This window comes from Orussus abietinus, unplaced genomic scaffold, assembly GCF_000612105.2.
Source record: "Orussus abietinus isolate OABI.00-Male unplaced genomic scaffold, Oabi_2.0 scaffold79, whole genome shotgun sequence".
Lineage (NCBI taxonomy): Eukaryota > Metazoa > Arthropoda > Insecta > Hymenoptera > Orussidae > Orussus > Orussus abietinus.
In genome coordinates, this window is record NW_019394231.1 from 1 (window position 1) to 18,317 (window position 18,317).

At 55.1% G+C, this 18,317-nt stretch overlaps 1 protein-coding gene across 1 annotated transcript in view; it reads left to right on the forward strand.

The window, feature by feature from the left end:
* Positions 1-4,372: 4,372 nt before the first annotated feature.
* LOC111673854 overlaps positions 4,373-18,317 on the forward strand; it is a 43,775-nt gene continuing 29,830 nt past the window's right edge. The window contains exon 1 of the mRNA XM_023434633.1: positions 4,373-4,830. Within this exon, the coding sequence (XP_023290401.1) occupies positions 4,764-4,830 (67 nt within the window). The 5' untranslated portion in view covers positions 4,373-4,763. The remainder of the gene's footprint in view (positions 4,831-18,317) is intronic.

Genomic DNA, 18,317 nt, shown 5'->3' on the forward strand with positions numbered 1-18,317 from the left:
CCTCCCACCCCCCATTTTTTCTTTTCTCTCCTGGATCGGGCATCGAGGTCCCCGGGGACGGGGAAATTCTAAGAGCGGGCGCCACCCCCCGCGGTGCACGGGAGAGCTCTTGCGATCGTCCGGAGAAACGGCCCACGGAATGGGGGGGGGGGGTGGAGGCGCCGAATTAGCCCCCCCTTCCGGAACGACGGACCGATCAAGAACGCTCGATTTCCCGCTGCCATCCGCGAGGGGGGGGGGGGGGATAATCGCGAGGAGCCTGAATTGGGAGTTTCCCCCCCCCCGATTCCCCCCAACCGGAAACTCTCCCCTTCGATTGCGATCAATACGCCGGCAGGTCGGCACTTTCTTGGCCCCATCCCTCGCCGCCCCCCTCGGGAGCCACCGCGATTGCCCCAGCTGGGGTCGGGGGGTGGATGGAGGGCAGGGAGGAGGGAGGGGGCGGTGGCCCGAGGGTTAACTCGTGGAGGAGAGCAACCCGCGAGATTTCCCTCCGAGGGAGGCGAGCCGGAAGTCCTCGGGAATTAATTTATCAAGCCACCGGAGCGCCGCCCTCTCGACCCCGGCCCCCCTTCCTCCTCGTTCACCACCCCCCCGATGGCCGGCGTCTCAAAGGGGCGACATCCCTCCCCCCCCCCCGGCTCCGAAAGAGTTTACGACTTCTTCGCGAGCTTCGGTGTTCTCTCTCTCTCTCGCTCTTTTTTCTCTCCGAATCTTCTCTCCCCCTCTTCTCGTCCCCGTGCCGGGACTTTCACGGCCCCAGACGGGGGAGAGGGGGGAGATGGGGCGACTTGGCCGGGCGCCGCCGCGTAACCCCCCCGACCCGGGGGCAGGGGGAGGAGGATATCGCGCTTTTCTCGGCTTTCGCTCGACTTGCCCTCCCTCCCCCTCGTACCTCTTCCGCGATGGTCCGGCTTTCCTTTTGCTCTCGGTCCGCCCTCTTCGCCGTCCTTATGAGAATTTTCAAGAAGCGGATTCAGCGCGCTGAGCCGCGCGACCGCGCCGGGATTTCTCTCCTCTCTTTTTCCCCCCCTTTTTCGTTCCCTTTTTATTCCTAACCCTCCTTCGCTTTTGTGTCGCCGCGTAATCCGAGCGCCTCGGTTTTCAGCGGGTTCCGCGGTATTTCCTCGGCCACGAGCTCGCCCTCCCCCGGTCGAGGGGGGAGTTTTCTTTTCTTTTCTTTTTTTTTTTTTTCTTCATTTTTCATTTTTCCTCTCTCTTTCCGATGCCGCGACCCCGCGATCTTTCCCGCGACGGGCAAATTTCAAATTGCTCGGCTCTCCCCCTCCCTCTCCCACTGTTTTTTCCTATTTCCTTTTCGCGAACCGGGGTTTGATTTCCGAGTGCGATCTTGCGCCCCAGAGAGAGAGAGAGGCCTTCGAGGAGGAGGGCTGAGATGCGGGGAGGGGGGAGGTCGCTCGGTCTCGTCTTTGCGGATTTTAATTCGCCCCCTTCCCCCCAGTTTCCTCCCACGGGCATTTTCGCGCCCTGCCGAGAGAGGGAGGTAGCGCCGCCGATGCGACGCTTTTATGAGATTAAACATTCGTTTGCCCTCGGCGCCTCCACCGCCGTCGATACCAAGGATGGAGGGTTGGGGTCTCTCGCCCTAGCGCGGCCGCTCCGTCGGGTTCTCACCTGCTCCTCTCCCTCTCGCTCTCTCTCTCTCTCCCTCCCGCGAGGGGCCGCTACTTCTCGATCNGATATCGACGCCTTCGCCCCCGACCCGCGATAACGAGACTCCCCCTCCCCGTTAAGCCTCGCGGGGTGTCCCCCCCCACCCTCCCCGGGGTGCTTCAGAGTCGTTGGACGGGACGCAGGTGGGGCCGTCGGGGGAGGGGGATGACGACGCACCGGTAGCGCGCCAAGGCTTTGGAGGGTTCAGGGGTTGGCTTGGCGGTGGAGGCGCGCGTGCCGTTTCAGCGCCAGATGGCTTCGAGGAGAGAAAAGGAACGGGCGGGACGAGGAGGGAGTGAGAGCGATCGCCTCCGGTGGGAGAGCGAGAGAGACGCCGAGAGCGTCACGAGCGCGAGAGAGACGCCGTGAGCACCCCGGTGGTGGGGGAGAGAGAGAGGCAGGAACGGAGGCCAAGGGTTTCCAAGGGGGCACCGATGAGCGGGCGACGCCGCGATATATCGGCCATTTTGATCGCCATGGGTGGGCTCAAGTATCGGGAAAATAAGGGGACGGTCCGCGGTCTCTGGGCGCCGCCATCTTGAAATCTCGCGGCACTCGGTTATCCTCGAGTCATTCAAATCCCCCGGTGTGTTTAATCGGAGTTAACGCGGAAGCTTAAGGGATGTCACGCGGTGGGATGCTTCGCGTGGCGATTTCTTGATTTCGTTGAGGTAATTCTAGGGAACTGCTCGTTGGAGATTCTTTTAAAAGGGAACGCATTCGTTACCGATTTATTCTTGAGTTCGGAGTATATGGGGGTTGGTTCTTGGGTAAAATTTAATTTTAGGGTTTAATGGGGGGTTATTGTGGTTGGGGGTATTTACTGGCTTGGCTGGGCAAATTTCTTTCTTTTAAATATTTATCCTTGTGGGATCGAGTCGCGTCCCCGCTGTCGCGTCGCCCCTGCGCGCCGGGTGGTGGGGGTTGCGGCGCGGCAGGCGCGAGCGTCGATCGGCCGCTTCCCTTCAGTCGAGTGCCAGCCGCCGTCGGTCTCGCGTCCTCCTCGTGCCTGGGCCCGAGGTCCGTAGCGCGCGCGCGGACACCGCCGAAAGGGGGGAGACGAGGAGAGCGCCGCGTCGCGATGACGGCGCGCGTCGACGCCGTTCCGCTACGGCGATTCTTCGCCCGCTCCCGGCCTATTCCCGCCGCGACTCCGCGCCCGACGACGACGCCGACGCCGCAACGCGGCGCGCGATAATACGGATAACCCGCACACGTGTGTTCTATCTCGCGGCGTTTGCCGCGACGCTGATCGCGCCCGCCGACCAATTAGCCGCTTTCACGCCGCACTCGACCGCTCTCGCTCGATAACGCCTGCCGGTCGCACCGAGCGCGTCGCGCCGCCGCTTTATATACCGACAATGTCGTGTCCCGAGTACTCGAAATTCATATAAAAACGCGACCTACGTCGAGATCGATTTTCGACATCGTCGCGGTCACTCCGGATTCGCTTTTGTACAATTAGAATTTATAATGTCCGGTGTAGCGATATATAAATCACGCGCTCAATCGCGATATTAAATTTCCCCGCAATCTCGAATTTTAGTACAAATTACTCGGATGAGGCTCTAAACTCATTTTTAGTCAATATCGCTGGTACAAGGGCATATGCAACATATACCCTCAATTTTGTCCTCTTATTCAATTCTGATATACGTTGAAAACTTTTTTTTTTCCCCAGAAAATCGTAACGCGAATTATTCGAGAGATGGATCGGACTAGATTTTATGTCGAAAGGACGTCTTTAAATGGAAATAATAAATTTTAGCGATTTAACTTTCTTCGCGGGGTGGACGCGGCTTAACGAAGGGTCGGTGTGGACGCGGCTTTCGCTTCCGTCTCGCCGTGTTTACGCGCGGACGGTTTTACGTGCGCGCGCATGCCGTTCGCCTCCTGCCTCCCTCTCTCTCTCTCGCACCCCCGAGGCGCGGCGTGCGTCGGCTCTCGTCACTCGCGAGCCCCCGCCGCTTATCGGCGCGCGTTTTATTGCCCGCTAATCGGCCGGCGGGCCGCGAGCACGATGACACCGCCGAGCGCCGCGGCATCGAGGTGCGTCGCGACGCCTCGCGCCGCTAATTGGCCCTCCCGGCCGCGGCTATTTCCTTTTGCCCCGCGACCGACGAGGGGAGAGCCTCGCGCTCTCTCGGCGGAGATTTTACGCGACGTTGATTAGTTCGTTTTTTTTTTTTTCCTACTTTTATTTATTTTTCATTACCCGGAATTCATACCTTTGGCTCGAAAGAACTCAGAAGGAAGTTGCATATAATTCTCGTTCTTACTCTCGATGACCGTATAACGTGCGACGTCGATTGTAATTTTTTTTTTTCTTTTGTCTCAATACCACGGAATCCAAATTCGATCTCGCAATTCCGCGGCATCGCCCCACGTGTCCCGTTTATTAATCACGTGGAGGCGGCTATATACCGATGTTGCGTTTCTCTCGGTTTCAATTAATGCCCTTGTGTTAATGGACGTAACTTATATATACGTATATGTACTTACTTTTTTTTTTCTTTTTTTTCCCTTCATTTTTAATTTCGTGAAAGCTAGACCCGCATCTCTAAGCGCGCGCAAGAGAGAGAGGGAGATAGTACTCGGCGCGCTCGCGTCTTCATCCCCTCCCCTCCCCTTCTCTCCCCCTCCATGCGGCGAGATTCTAAGGATACCCCCATTGCAGTGTTCATCAGTGAAAGTAGTGCGCTCCCGGCGCTCGCAGGGGAAGGACTGTCCGCGAGAGAACTGCGCGCGAGCGAGAGCCGAGGTCGCCCCTCGAGGCGAGGAGTGTGAGTGCTTTCGTGTGCGTGCGCAAGAGAGAGGGGGAGCGAGGCGGCAAGCAGGAGGAAGACGAGGACGGAGAGGAACGGGCGCGAGGATGAGCCTCGGCCAGCAGGCGGTCCGGGGGGCGACTCGCCCCCGATGAGGTGTCACCTCCCCCCCGCGCACCCGCCCGTGAAGCCGAAGAGAGGGGAGATCGATCCTCGGCGGAGGTTCTCCCTTTTTCCACCCCGGTCGCCCTCTCTCCTCCCCCCCTCGCCGACTCGCGGATTTGGCGGCGAAAACGAGCGCCGAGTGCCACTCGGCCGTCGAGGATGGATTTTCGGGCGCCGCACCCCCTGGTGCACCCCTCCCACGCCGGACACCCCTATTACTATCCAGGTATTTGCGCAGAGATTTCTTTGGAGATCGTTCTCTTTCCTTTCTTGTTTCATTATTATCATTATTTTTTTTTNCCCCCCCCGCGCGCCCCGTTTTAACGCGAGCAATTTCTCGAGCCGTTGGATCGCCCGGGTTTTTCGCTCGCCCCTCCTTCCTTTCCTTTCTTTTCTTTTTTTTTCTTCTCTTCTCTTTTCCTCCTCCCTCCTACTCGCGGCGCGTCGCCTCCGTCCTCTTTCCACCGCGGTCCCAGCCTCCGCGGTGACTTTTTGCTTATGAATCCGCAGAAGGACGGGCTACGGATCGGCTCGTTAAACCCGCGTGAAAGTGGCCGGCGATCCCCTTTTAAAGCCCGCCACGGGACACGCCGCGGGATCGCCTTCGCGCCGACCGGTTCGCGGAGGCTCGATTTTGTTAATCAATAAATTAATATATACGTATATACGAAGGGGCGGAATAAAAATTGGTTACCCGGCGCCGTTCCCGCCCGAAGACGGTATCGGAGAGTACTTTACCTTTTTTTTTTTTTTATTTCTTTTTTGCCTTTTCAACATCGCTTGGCTTACCTTGAAATATTTAATCGAAGGGTGGCCGTCGCTCCATTCATATGATAAATTTTAATCCGTAAGAGGATGACCTTTGTTTTTCGTTTTTTTTTTTTCTTTTTTGTTTTTTCTGTCACCGCGATTCCGCACGAGGAAGGAGCTGAAAATGGTGGAAGGGGCGCGCGAGATGCCCCTCTCGAAACTTCCTAAAGATATGACTCCCCCTCCGTGCTGAGAGGGGGGATGGACCTGTCCGGGTAATCCGGGACCTAAATCGTTTCGCCGATATCGCGAGGCCGGAAGGTCTTCCCCCCCCTCGTGAAAACCCACTTGCCTTTTTCGCTCTTTCTCCCTCCTCCCCCCCCCCCAACCCCTCTCCTCGCTTCCGTTTCCTTCCTCGGGATTTCGGAGGGGCGGGAGGGAAAGGGCAAGGGGCTAACGGTTTTCCGACCCCCCCCCCTGTCCCCCGACGACCCTTTTATCTGTCTCTCGCCTCGTTGACCTCCCTCAACCTTCGAGGGCTTTCCGGAGTCACACCTCCGGTCGAGGTGGAGGGAATTAAAAGGTCAGCGGGACATCGGGGAGCGGATCCTCTCTCCTATTTTCTTTCTATTTTTTTCTTTCTTTCTTTCTTTCTTATTTCCTCGTTCACACTTCCCACGAGGCCCCCTTCCACGCCGAGTTTTCCCTCGACGTAAATGCGCGACCGAGAGAGAGGCCGATGCAAGAAAACTATACATATGTTTTTTTTTTCTCTCTCTCTCTCTCTTTTGCCTTACGAAACACTCGTTTATGAAATTATTCGATAACCCTTTCCGCAAACTCGGGCGGAACTTGGAAGTCGATCGAGGGAGCGGGGGGGGGAGGGGAGCCGGGGTAGCTCCCAGAGGCTCCGGGGTTAAATCCAGTTCCATTACCGGATCCATCCGATCCGGGTGGTCGCTAACAGCGGCTAACTCGGCTAATTCCCGCGTCCCCCTTCCTCGGCCTCCCCCCCCCTCCCTCCTTTCCTACCGCCTCCCGTCGCGGCCTCGTCCCGCTCTTACCGCGACTAAGCTAAATAATGCAACCCGCGCGCCATTCGGACTGCGCCGCGGCGCGACCCGTCGATAAAACAGGTCCCGCTCTCCGTCCCCTCGCCATATGCCGGGGCGGTCTCTCTCCCTACCTCTCCGTCGCTCCCGAGCGCGCGGGGTCTTCGCGTCCTTCTCTCGCCCTAGCGCGGCCGCTCCGTCGGGTTCTCACCTGCTCCTCTCCCTCTCGCTCTCTCTCTCTCTCTCCCTCCCGCGAGGGGCCGCTACTTCTCGATCTTTCACGGTCCACGCAAGGCCTCCTCGCCACTCCGACCGTAACGAAGTGGAACGCCCGTAAAAACGGGTGGAAAGACAATTAAGGAGCGAACGAGGAGAGCTTCGCGCGGGACGGGGGGGAGGGGGGGACAGGAGGGGGATGGAAGGTCGACTACCTACCGGTCTGATAAAGTCCATTACCTCCGACCACCGTCCCATCCGTGCTTCTGAATCCCCCCCCTCGTCTTCCCCATGGACTCTTAAATTCCGAATTCTCGTTCCCGCGAGGACACCTCTCCCCCCCCCCGCCCCCTTTCCCCGTTCCAGGATCACTTGCTACTTCTTTTTGAACGATGAAATCTTTAGGCAAATTGGGAGAGAGGTTAATCGATATTCGGAAGGGATGGAATTATTTTCACCGTGGAGGAAGCGATGATGGATTCTGGCGATGCCGGCCAACGGGAAGAAATATCGAGGGCGGAGAGGGGGGGGGGCGATTGCCTTGCCGCGCTGGTCCGGTTAGGTCTAATTGATCGGCTTGTCCTCTAATGTACCGCGAAACGAGAGCCGGAGATATGAAACGCGGCCTCTCGGGTCCTTCCGCCTTGGTGCGCCCGGGTGGGAGCTCTCTCCCTCTCTCCGTCGCACTCACGGCGTTCGAGTATGCGGGCGTCCTCGTTCCGCGTCGGTTCTCGCTCTCCCCCCGCCGGGGCCATGTGCTTCCGCCGAGTCGGCCGCGCTCGGCGGTACTCGGGTGCCCTCGCCGGCGATCGGTCGGTCGCGGACGGGCATTTTTAGACCGGCCGCCGAGGGAGAGAGAACCCCCGAACGCCGTCGCGGGTTTAGGGGTGCGCCTTTCGGCGAGATCGTTTCCATGGCTCCCAGCGCGCCCTCGGGAGCCGGAATAAACGACGGGCCCTCCCTCCCTCCCGCCCCCTCCCCCCCATAAGGACGCGGCGCTTTTTCAAGAGAGGACGCCCGAGGCGTCCCCCGGACCGATCGGAGACTAAGGAGAGAATCGGCTCTCGCCGAGAGAGAAAATTAACGGCCCAACGATTGTAATTATCGGAAGGTAAAATCGTGTGAGCGTGGATTTTTTTTTTTTTTTTTTTTTTTTTTTGCTGCCAAGCACACGCATATCTCGGTCGAAAACCCCTTTGGCATGGAAATAAATCCGAATGACCGAACGATGATTGAGTAACCGGCAGTCCATTTCGTCGGCCGGAATCAGGTTGGCCGGATATTTATACAAAATATATATTTACTTCCCTATGTATAAATACTTGTACCTACAGGCGACATTGCGAGAGTATTTTAACGATTCGATGGCGTAGGATCGCGCAGGTCGGCAGTAAATTGAATTTCCGGAATTCCTGAAATTCCGACGCGCCTTTCGCCGTCGCGGAATCTGCCAGCGAGGCGAATTTATTTATAAACGGAAAAACGGAGGAAATATCTCCCCGTGGAATTCGATAAACAGAGAGAATATTCGCCTTGACCGATCGCCCCGGAAATCGACATTGAACCTCCATTGACGGACTCAACTTGCAGGGAGAAGGGGACACTCGATTCATCGTTTATCTCGTCTTTCTCGGCGAGGAAAATCGATTTTCGCTTTTTACGGGTCGTCGTAAAAATATCACTTCGGTGTACCTCGGAAGCGCGAATCCCGACTTCCAGGACGGGCCGATACGAGGGGCCAGAAAGAGGAGAAAAGGACCGTTCCGGCAGTGCAATTCGGATAAGACCTCGTTGAATCACTTCGCCGGAAAGAAGGAAAAAAAAAACCGAAGAAAGTACGACCCGCCAGAAATGGATCGTAAAAACCGGCGAGGTTTTTAGCACCTCGAGGATTCGCGGAAGCCCGGAAGAGGTCTCTTTTCGTCCCGAGAGGTGCCAGGGNGGGGGCTGGGGGGAGGGCGTCGCCTCTTTACCCGGCTAGCTCGTTTGTCTCTCCGGTGGGCTCTTGTTTGTTAATTTTATTTACGAACGGCGCGGGGCAGGAGTGAGTGGGGGGGGGGGGCATCTCCCTCCCGGAACGCGGGGTATCATCGTAATCGCGCGTCCCTTCTCGGTGCTTTCCCTCGGGTCCTCCTTTGCTCTGTCCTCCCCCGCGCGCGGTCGGAAGTCCTGGGATCTTCTCTTTGTTTTTTTTTCTTTTTTCTTTTTTTTTACCCCATCCCCCTCTACTTTCCGTTGCTTCGAATCAGGCCGTTCGACTTTCCTCCGGCTCGGAGGACTAGGCGCGCGACCCCTCTCTTCGTCCCTTTCGACGGGTGTCCCGAGTTCTGGGGGGGTGGCGGGGGGAGTGGCGCTAAATGATTGCGCGTCTCCGGCGGCGGTGCCACCCCCCCCTCCGGCTTCCGGGCCGACGTGCTCGGGACAAAGGGTTGTTCAAACAGTCCTTTGTCCCCCCCGCCAACCCGGCGGGCCCTCCCGGAACTCCCCCACCCCCTCGAGCGACCCCAAGAGGAGCCGCCACCCTTTGTGTCTCGGCGGAGCGGCGTGTTTACGAGGACGTCGTTTGGTACCTGACGGGTTCCCTGCCCCCCTATCCCCCCGACCCCGGCGCGGTAATTTCCTCGGACTCGAGAGGGATCTTCCGAGAGGCTCCCTTACAACCCCCCACGGGGGGTGCGGGGCTCGAAACGTTTACCCACTCTGCCCCCCCCCCCTTTGGGGGGATTTTAATACGCCATGGTAAACGAGCCTCGGCCCCCCTCCACCTGAAGGTGCGATAGGGCGATGTAGGTCGGATCTCCCTCTCCCTCTCTCTCTCTCTTAATTTGTCCTTTCTTTCTTTGTGAAAGAGAGAAGGAGGACAGGTGAAGCGCACTTGGCGCGAGACTCTGCCCCGGCGTTTCCGGGGGACAATTTTCGCCCGGGGCGAGGGAAGGACGGTGGTGAGAGGGTGGGGGGGGGGGCTCGCGCCCCATGGCCGCGCAATAAATAACGGGCGTTTCGCATGATCGCGCAATTTATGGCTAATTCGTAATCATTAGAGTCACGCGAGCGCCCGTTATAAGGGCGGGGTTCGCATGTCGACTTCTCGCGCGGTGGGTGGATGGGCGGAGGGGGGCGACTTCGGTATGGTCGGCCCCCCCCCCAGCCCTCCCGTACCTCCCTCACCCGTTCGCGTATATTTCATCGGATTAACCGCGCGACGGCTGTGGGGGCGATTGCCCCCCTTGCGTTTCAATTACTCCCCGACGATTTACGAGCTGTTCGCGCACCGGAATGGGGGGGGGGAGGGAGGGAGGGAGGGAGGGATCCTTTTTGAATTTCTGCCTTTACTCTGACCGAAAGTTTGGAAAGTCTCTTTTTTTTTTTTTTTTCGAAGGGGTGTTTAGGGAGGAGGGGGCGCGGAAATCTGGGGTTTTTCTGGGGAATCGACGAGGGGGAAGCGGTGATTTTCGCGGCAGGTTGGTGGGGAGGGCGGAAGTCACGCACCCTCTTTTATCCCCCCCCGCCCTCTGTTTCTTTGGTTTAGGGGTCTCAAAGCTCGATAGATCAAGGTCATCCATTGTGGATGCCGTGAAAATGTGAAATGGCGAAAATGTGAAAAATGTAGAGGAAGTTTTGAGGGTTTCGCTTGTTTTTCTGTCTTTCTTTTCTTTAGCGAAAAATCTAGAGCGCCAATTCGTCCTGGCTCGTTGGGATCGCTTCGGCCTCCAGGTGGTCCCGACGAGGCGCGATCTTTCGCGAGGAATTACCACGCTCGATGAACTCTCCCGGGGGAGGGAAGCGGGGCGAGGAGGGCGACGGAAACGCGGCCGGGAGCGCCGGGAGCGCGACGAGGACGCAGCGAGGCGGGCGGCTGCGCGAGAGAGAGAGAGGCCGCGAGGCCCCGCGCTGATTGGCCGTAAATCAGCTGAGCGTAAAATTGGGAGTCCCGCGAGACCGCGAGGACCTGGATTTAAAGGGACGGGTCTAGCCCGAGGACAAAAGTCGGAAGAGGCCGCGTTGGAGCTTCCTTTCGTGTATATTTTTTAACTCGAAGGAGATTCTGCTTTTTTTTTTTTTTTTTCTTCCCCACAATTTTTCGAGGAAAAATGTTTCGCCGCGAAATAAGATGTTGAGCCAACCGAAGATTAAAATCCGCCGTCAGGTGACCGAAAGTCAGGCGATTACGTAATCGCGCGTTAAATAATTCTTGATGTAGGATTTTAACTCGAATGTCGACGCATCCGACCCCGGGAAGACTACATCGCGGTGCGTCGCGGTTGGAACTTTTTCTTTTTCTTTTTCTTTTTCTTTTTTTTTTTTATTTACTTGCGGATTTTTCCCTCGTTTTTACGCCTTTTATGCCTCGTTTCCCGCTGGCAGAGGGTTATTTGGACCCGAAGAGGCCCTCTCGGGCGCGGCGAGGCTCGCGAGAACGCGCCTTTTCACCCTTCCTGCCGGAGAGTTATTTCCGTTCGATGCGGCGAGATAGCCGAGACACGAACCACACCGCGGGGCAACGGCGTATTCCCGCTGCGGTTATTTCGCCGTCATGGCCGACTGCCAAGAAGACCTGCGCGCGAACGTGACCCGAAAAATTCCCCAGCTCCCCTCCCAGGCCGGAGACTCGCCGCCAAAGGATTTTTTTTTTTTTGCCGCCCCGAGAGATCCAAGGGAAATTAATTCGTCTCTCCCCGACCCCAAACTCTGGATTAATTCCCGTAATGCCCCCCCAAAAAAAAAAAAAAGAAAACAAATCGGAAGTATTCCCTATGCGGTCGTTTTATGACATTTGATTCCCCCTTTCAGCGAGCCGTTATTTTACTCCTAGGGAAAAAAGACCGGAAGAATGCCGGAAATATTTTTCAACGACATGGCGCGTACGTCCAGGTTACGTTTTTTTTTCCAGAAATGACGACTTTTAACCGAATTAGGGTGGATTAAAACGGAAAAAAAAGAGAGAGAGATCCTAAGTCGAGAAATCGAGTTCGTCGGATTACCGACGCGCGCAGGAAACTGCCTTTCCGGCGCGACTCTCCCGCGATTCGCCCGATTGGAGAGGCATTAAATTAGCGCCTCGACGGTTTCCGCGCGATCGCGCTTCTCGCTTTTCTCGGGGGAGAAAAGCCAAAAAGAGAGGACGGAGAGGGAAGAAAAAAAAGGTTGGCGGAGGAAAAAGGAGGAAAATCCGGGACGAGGCGGATTTTTTCGCTTGTGGGTTTCCCTCGGCGCGGTCGAGGCCGCGTAAATCCGAGTGCAGTCGGATCCCCGCTCCTTTTTGCTCCCTTTGCCCGTTTCACCCGCTTTTTCCCCATTTTGCCCTTTTTGCCCCCTCCCCCTCTCCCCGGGTGGGGGCCGCCCCCTTTTCCCGGCATGCCCCGTGAAATATTCATGCGACGCAAACGAACTCCGGCGGAAATACTCGAGAGGAGAGGAAATAGTTGGGAAAAGGGGCCGAGGGCCCCAGGGGGGAGAGTGAAGAAAATAGGGCGGACATTGGAGGAGCGATTCGAGAAAACTTTCCTTATTACTCGTAACTGCCCCCGTGGGGGCTTCTCCCCGCGACGATTATCCCCCCGCCGGGCCTGGGGGGGGGGGCGCGGAATTTTTATTCCCTGAATAATTCCGCCATGATTAAAAACCTCCGGACACCGGCGGAGGGGCCGAGAATTTTCCGGGAGCGCTTTTCTCCTCTTGGTAATTTTTTCAAAGTCTCGGCCTTGGCGTTTTTTTAGATGGCTGCCCGGAAATTCTCAGTCGTGCTGGGGGGCGAATTTTATGCGTGAAATCGCGAAAGGGGGGCCACGTTCGGGGACCGAAAATCCGGGGGCTAAAGGTGCCCGGGATACCGGACTGCCGGAAGTCCTTCGGGGAACGGGGTGGACCGTGGTATCGACACGTTTTATTGGGCCATAAAGCTGCCCGGTGGGTCGGGGGGCGAGGGGATCTCCTAGTACATTCGAACGGGGGGCACGTAATTCACAAAGGTCAGGTCCCGAGGAGGGATAGAGGGGGAGATCCTCCATCCGCTGACCGCTGTCCACTTCGCCTCCCCGGCCTCTGCCGTCCTCGTCCACCCTGGTGATCTATAAGGATGTGCCCCCCGGGGTGAACCTCCGGTCCTTCCGCCACTCCCACTTGACTCCTGGACTCCTTCCGTTGCGAATTCACCCCGACGACGACCCTCTTTCTCGACCTTTTCCTCGCGGCATTTTCTCTTCGTCCCTCTTCCTTGCCGGATCCTTAAGGCTCCCGCGTTCCTTTGTTCTTCTCTTAAGGGAATGTGAAAGCTCGGTCGTTCGTGAAACTTTTCACCGATTTGGCTCTACCTAATCGTTTCAAACGCTTCAACGTTAATGTCGAGGCCATAAGGGAGGCTCTGACCCTCGTGAAAATTCATCTTTTATAAACATTTTGGAAAATTTCTATATAGAAATTTTTTAAACATTCAAATTTTATGGGCGTCGGGATCTTACTTACAGCCTCCACATTCACGTTGTAAAGTTTGAAACGATTCGGTACGCCCGGTTAGGAGAAAATTTTCGTAAATGAGACCTCTTTGACGCCACTTTTACATCGCTTTGAGCTTTGATCATCGCCAAGAATTTTAATTGTCCCATTGTATTGAGATACGGAAAAATTAATTAGCTCGTTAAATGTTACCTATGTTGTGCCTAGAAGTATGTCGGCAATGTCGGTACACCGTGTCCGAATGCCCTCGATATCGTAAAATCGTGATATGCTCTTTATCACGGAGAATGGGAATCCTCTTAAACGGTTAAAAATAGCGGTGATTCTTTCTCGCCGACGTCGCCTGACTGGTCCGAGGGAGTGCGAGATGGTCCCTCGAGATTTACCGCGGCGTGCCGGGTGGAGTGACCCAGCACTCCCTCGGGACTCGCCCGGGCACATACCCTCTCGTTCCCACCAATGGGATTAAGGTCCGGACGCGGAGGAACCCCCGGAAACGTGTCCCTCTCTTCGATCCTTTTCTCGTCCTCACCGTCGTTCGCCGCCTTTTCTTCCTCGAGATATCGCCTCTTCCGGGCGAGGGAACTCAATAACGCCGATTGACTCGATCCCGTCCTGTGGACGCGCCTTTGTTTCTCCTGGAAATGGAAAGAGACCCTCGGCAGAGTTTCGAAGTCGGGACGCGAGGGCGGAATTTCTACGAGCCGAGAAAGGAAGGTCCCGACTCTGCGATCTCGTTACGCCGGAACTGGGAATACCGCGTCGAGAAAAAGTGGCAATTTCTATAGAAATTAATATTACCTGCCAGTTTATGTGGTTTTTCCCCGTGGTTAGTGTATTTTTAGGGGGAAAAACTTGAGAAGATCGCCGGCCTCGGTTAGGCTGCGCCGGATCCAAGATGGCCGACCACTGGCCTCGGATGAACTTTGCCTCTTTACGGCGAGGGAAGTGTTTGGAATTTGCTCTAATTTCCTGGGGCTTTTGCTCTGGCGTGGAAACTCGAACTTGGACATCCCCGGGTTCTCCCGGGCGCTCCAGGGGGCGAGATAAAGTCCTGTCGATAGGTCGACGCCTTTCCGGCGAGGGGAAGACGTCCGCCATGACACTCCTTCATTTTCCCGCACGCTTCCGCCGCGGCGCGCCCTCTCGAGAGACGCAGTCGCGCGAAAATAACAACTACCTGTAGGCTCCGCGACGCCAACAAGTTGCATCGGGGTTGCGCCGCCCCCTCTGCCCATTTTCACGTAATTATGTCGCGAGTTCCGTTAATCCCGCGAGTTACCGCCGCCATTTTGCCCGTTAACCGGCTCGCAGTTTTAGCGAAGTATTTCGCGGATGTAAGTTAAGGCTCTCACTAACACCTCGCGTAACGGTATCGCTAAGCATAGCCATAATCGCTGGGAATTCAAATTGCGGATAAATACAGCATGGCGTGTCCTATTTCGGCAACTCGATCGGGCCGAGATAATTTATGCAAAGGTCCTTAGACTCCAACAACATTCCCAAGTGTCCGCCGGCGATATTATTGATTTTCGTATATGTTGGAAGAACATGCGACACTTGGGAATGTTTCCTTGTAAGTACACCTCGTCTCGGACCTCCCGTGATAATTACCCTCTCTTGATTAATATCGACAAAGCGGAGGCTTCCTGCTCGAATGCTCGCTCTCCTAACCATTTCCAGCGCCATTTCCGGCCGTCCGTCCCCGTCCCTTCCGGTCCTCGGCGAGGCAGCCGCCATTTTGTTTCCGCCGCGTCGCGTCCCCCGGGAAATCTCTTTAGAAATAAGCCGGGCGGAAAAATTATGTATGGATCGCGGAAGGAGAGCACGTACACGGAGTGATACGTATTATCCTCCCATGGGCGGTTAATTCGTCCGCGACGCTAAATCCCGTAATATGTATGCAAATTAGGGGAGGGGGCGATCGGAATTTTCGACCGGTGGGTGCTCATTGGGCCTTTCACATTTTCCCGACTCGAGCACGAACGAAAATCCTGAGTACCGAATTTCCTTTGATTGTTAATTCAATATTATTAATACGGGGTAAATGCCAGTTGACGCGGAGATTTCGATCGCTCGTGAGGTTATGTTATACCCTCTCGAGAGAGGGCCGCGCGAGTGCTTCCGGGTCGACCAATCGGGGCCTCCCCTTTCCGATGGAGTGGCTTCGGATATCGATTCCCCGACGGCCGCTTAGTTCGCCCGGACGGAAACGGAAGTCGTGTGTTCAAAGGCTTCCGGGCGGTGCGATATCCCGGCGCCGCGTAATCGAGGCTGCCCCGGGCGTGCCAACTTAACTCGGAGTGCTCGATTTCTCCCCCCGACGATCCCTCGCCCCCCTCCGGGGCGCCAACGGCTGCCCGGAATATATATATCGAGTGTCGACTCGACGGGAGATTTCATCCCTCTTTGCGCGCCCCCCGCGCCGCTCACCTCCCAAGATGGCGGCCGGCGTTATCCAAGATGGCGTCGCCCGACAAGCGTTCGAGATTCATAGACCCGCGGAATTGCTTTCCATGCACATCTCTATAAAATTTTAAATCTTATAATATAATACAGTTTTCCGGGGATTATTGAAACTTAATCGAAGAGAAAATTACGTCGGTAGAATATCAGGCTGGCTCAAAGATTGAGTTATTTTATATATATTAAAGATATTAATACTACAAATTTGATGACTTTTTTTAAGAGTGAAGGATTAGAAGAAAAACTGCCTGAACGTTGAGGAGGGAAGAAAGGAGATCATGTAACTTAAAATAGATTTTTTATTGATAAGTATTGAGAATTGTGGGAATTTATGGGAAAACTCCCCTGGGGCAAAAGTCACTCGCGAGTCCCCTGAAAACGGGGTATGTACGGGGTAGGTATGTGTATAATGTATGTATGCACGTATCGGGGGCACTCCGCATTTTCCTCGGAATCCAGTCTTTCGTGAGGTATCCCTCGAGTTTTCTCCCGGCGTTCCTCTTCTTCCGGTTCGTCTCTCAAACCGTTCCTTCCCCGTCCCTGGTCGCCCCCTCTTTGTCACGGGTCCGGGCTCTTTGTCGTCGGGCGAATCGGCATTACCTCGAGGAAGGGGCCCCCGTCTTTCCGCTAATCTCTCAAAGGGCTCCTCCGGGAGGTCTCCTTTATTTCCTCCCCCTTTTCCCTCTAGCTGCTCCCTTTTCTTCCTTTTCGAGTCTCGAGAAGCCTCGGTTCGTCTGTTTTGCCCCGGCGGATTCTCGCGCGTCTCTCGGCCCGCGATTGTCCCGATCGCCTCTCCTTCGGGTCCCTGTCGTTTAAGAATCCTGCCGCAAGATGGCGGGTCGCGCGCTGAAATTTCCTAAAATAAAGGAATTAAGAATAATAATTAAAGATAGGTGAGCGATATCCGATGGACGAGCCAACCTGATTTTCCCGACGAACTGGAGTTCCTATACGATTTGGTGCCTTTTTCTAAGGGGAAAGGAAAAAAATTAAAAAATCTTTGCGGTTAAGTGGACGAATAGGTTAGGTCGGCCAGTGCGCCGCGTTTTACAGCGCTGCTGCGAGTTTTCGAGAGAGGGTCGCTTCGATCGGCGCGTTTCTCCCTATAAATCGCTCTCGAAACTCCCGGCTAGGTTAGGTTAGGTCTGGAGAGATCCTTAATCCGGAGGCCGCGTCTCCGGTTGTCACGACAACCGGATGGCCGGGATTCCGAGGGCTCGGCGCGTCGGAATCCGACGACAACGACGACGGCGACGACGACCGCGTCTGCCTTCCGCGCATCGGGCGCACATCAAAGCCGGGGCATAAATCAATTACCATTGACAAAGCTCCGGGGGAAAGGAGAAAGATGGACGCCCGATACGCGCTCAAACTCGATCACGCGGCCGCGACGAGAACAAGATGGCGGCCGCCGCGCGACCGTCGCAACCTCTGGCGGAGCGATCCGAAACTAAATCCCCCGCATTACGGGAAAACCTTGACTTAAGGGGCGACGCGAAGAGGTTTTCTTTATAAGACTTTTCTCCCAACTCGGCTTACTCGAACGCTTTGAAACTTTACCACGTAAATAGGGAGACTATAAGGAAGTTCCTGAAACTCATGAGATTTCAATTCTTTTGAAATTTCTTTATAGGTACTTTTAAAAATAGTTTGTAAAAAATTAAATTCCGCGAGTTTAAGGACCTCCATATTCACATTTCAAAGTACAGGTAACCCTCCTATAACACGGTAGTTAGGTTCCTAGAAAATGCCGTGTTGTGTGAAACCGTGTTGCATGAGACCCAGAGCTAGTATAAAAAAGGGGGGTTACGTTCCAAAAACTTATTAAAAACAAATTGTTTTTTTTTTAATTCGACATAATTATTAAAAATATAAATGTATGTACAACACAAAGTATAAAAAAAATATTTTAATCTAACGCAACCGTAATTTAATGAATTTATTCGTCGTCACTGCTCAGTATAATCAACCGAGAACGTTTTTTCGGTGGAACGATATCGCCTTCACTTTCAGAACTTTTTTCTCTATTTAAAGTTTTTGTATGCTTTCCCCTCTTAAAAAGATCTGTAATCGAACTTTGCTTGCTGGCTTTTACTAGGTCATTGTAAATTTCGCGGTATGGAGATAAACAGTTTTGCAGCTCCCTTTTGAATTTTCGACTTCTTTCCGTGGAAAGGTCTGTATTCAAGAAAAATGACTCGTTATAGCGAAACCGTGTTATAGGAGGGTTACCTGTATGGAACGATCGAGCTTTCGGATGCCACTTTCACATCCCCTTAACCGTATCATTACGTATCGACTGGACTAAGTCATATTCCCAACGCAAGTTGCGGGTGAAAAATTAATTTCATCGGGAATTATAATGTCTCGTCCACGTCTTTATCGATTAATGGACAAGACACCGTCGAAGAATTGCGACATGTGAGTTCTGAACGAGTCGTGGGGTTATTCACGGCGAGGGCACCTAACCTCGTGTTTTGTCAATTAATGGACGGTACATCGCCGAAAAATTGTGACGCGAAGTTTCGACCGACGGCACATGACTCGGTTCGGTCTTGAGCGCGCCTTAAACGGGCCGCAATCAATTGAAGGGGTCCCGGCCCGGCCGTATGCCGGGAGCGTGTGCCCCGCTCGCGCGAGTGCGCATCCTCGTTTGCGCACTGTCTCGCCATGCGCGCGCACGTGTATGCGGGAGAACGAGAACGAGTACGTGGCTCGGGCACTTAGGACGATTACAGGGGGTGACGAGGGCAGAGGGCGAGTTTAAACGGGCTGG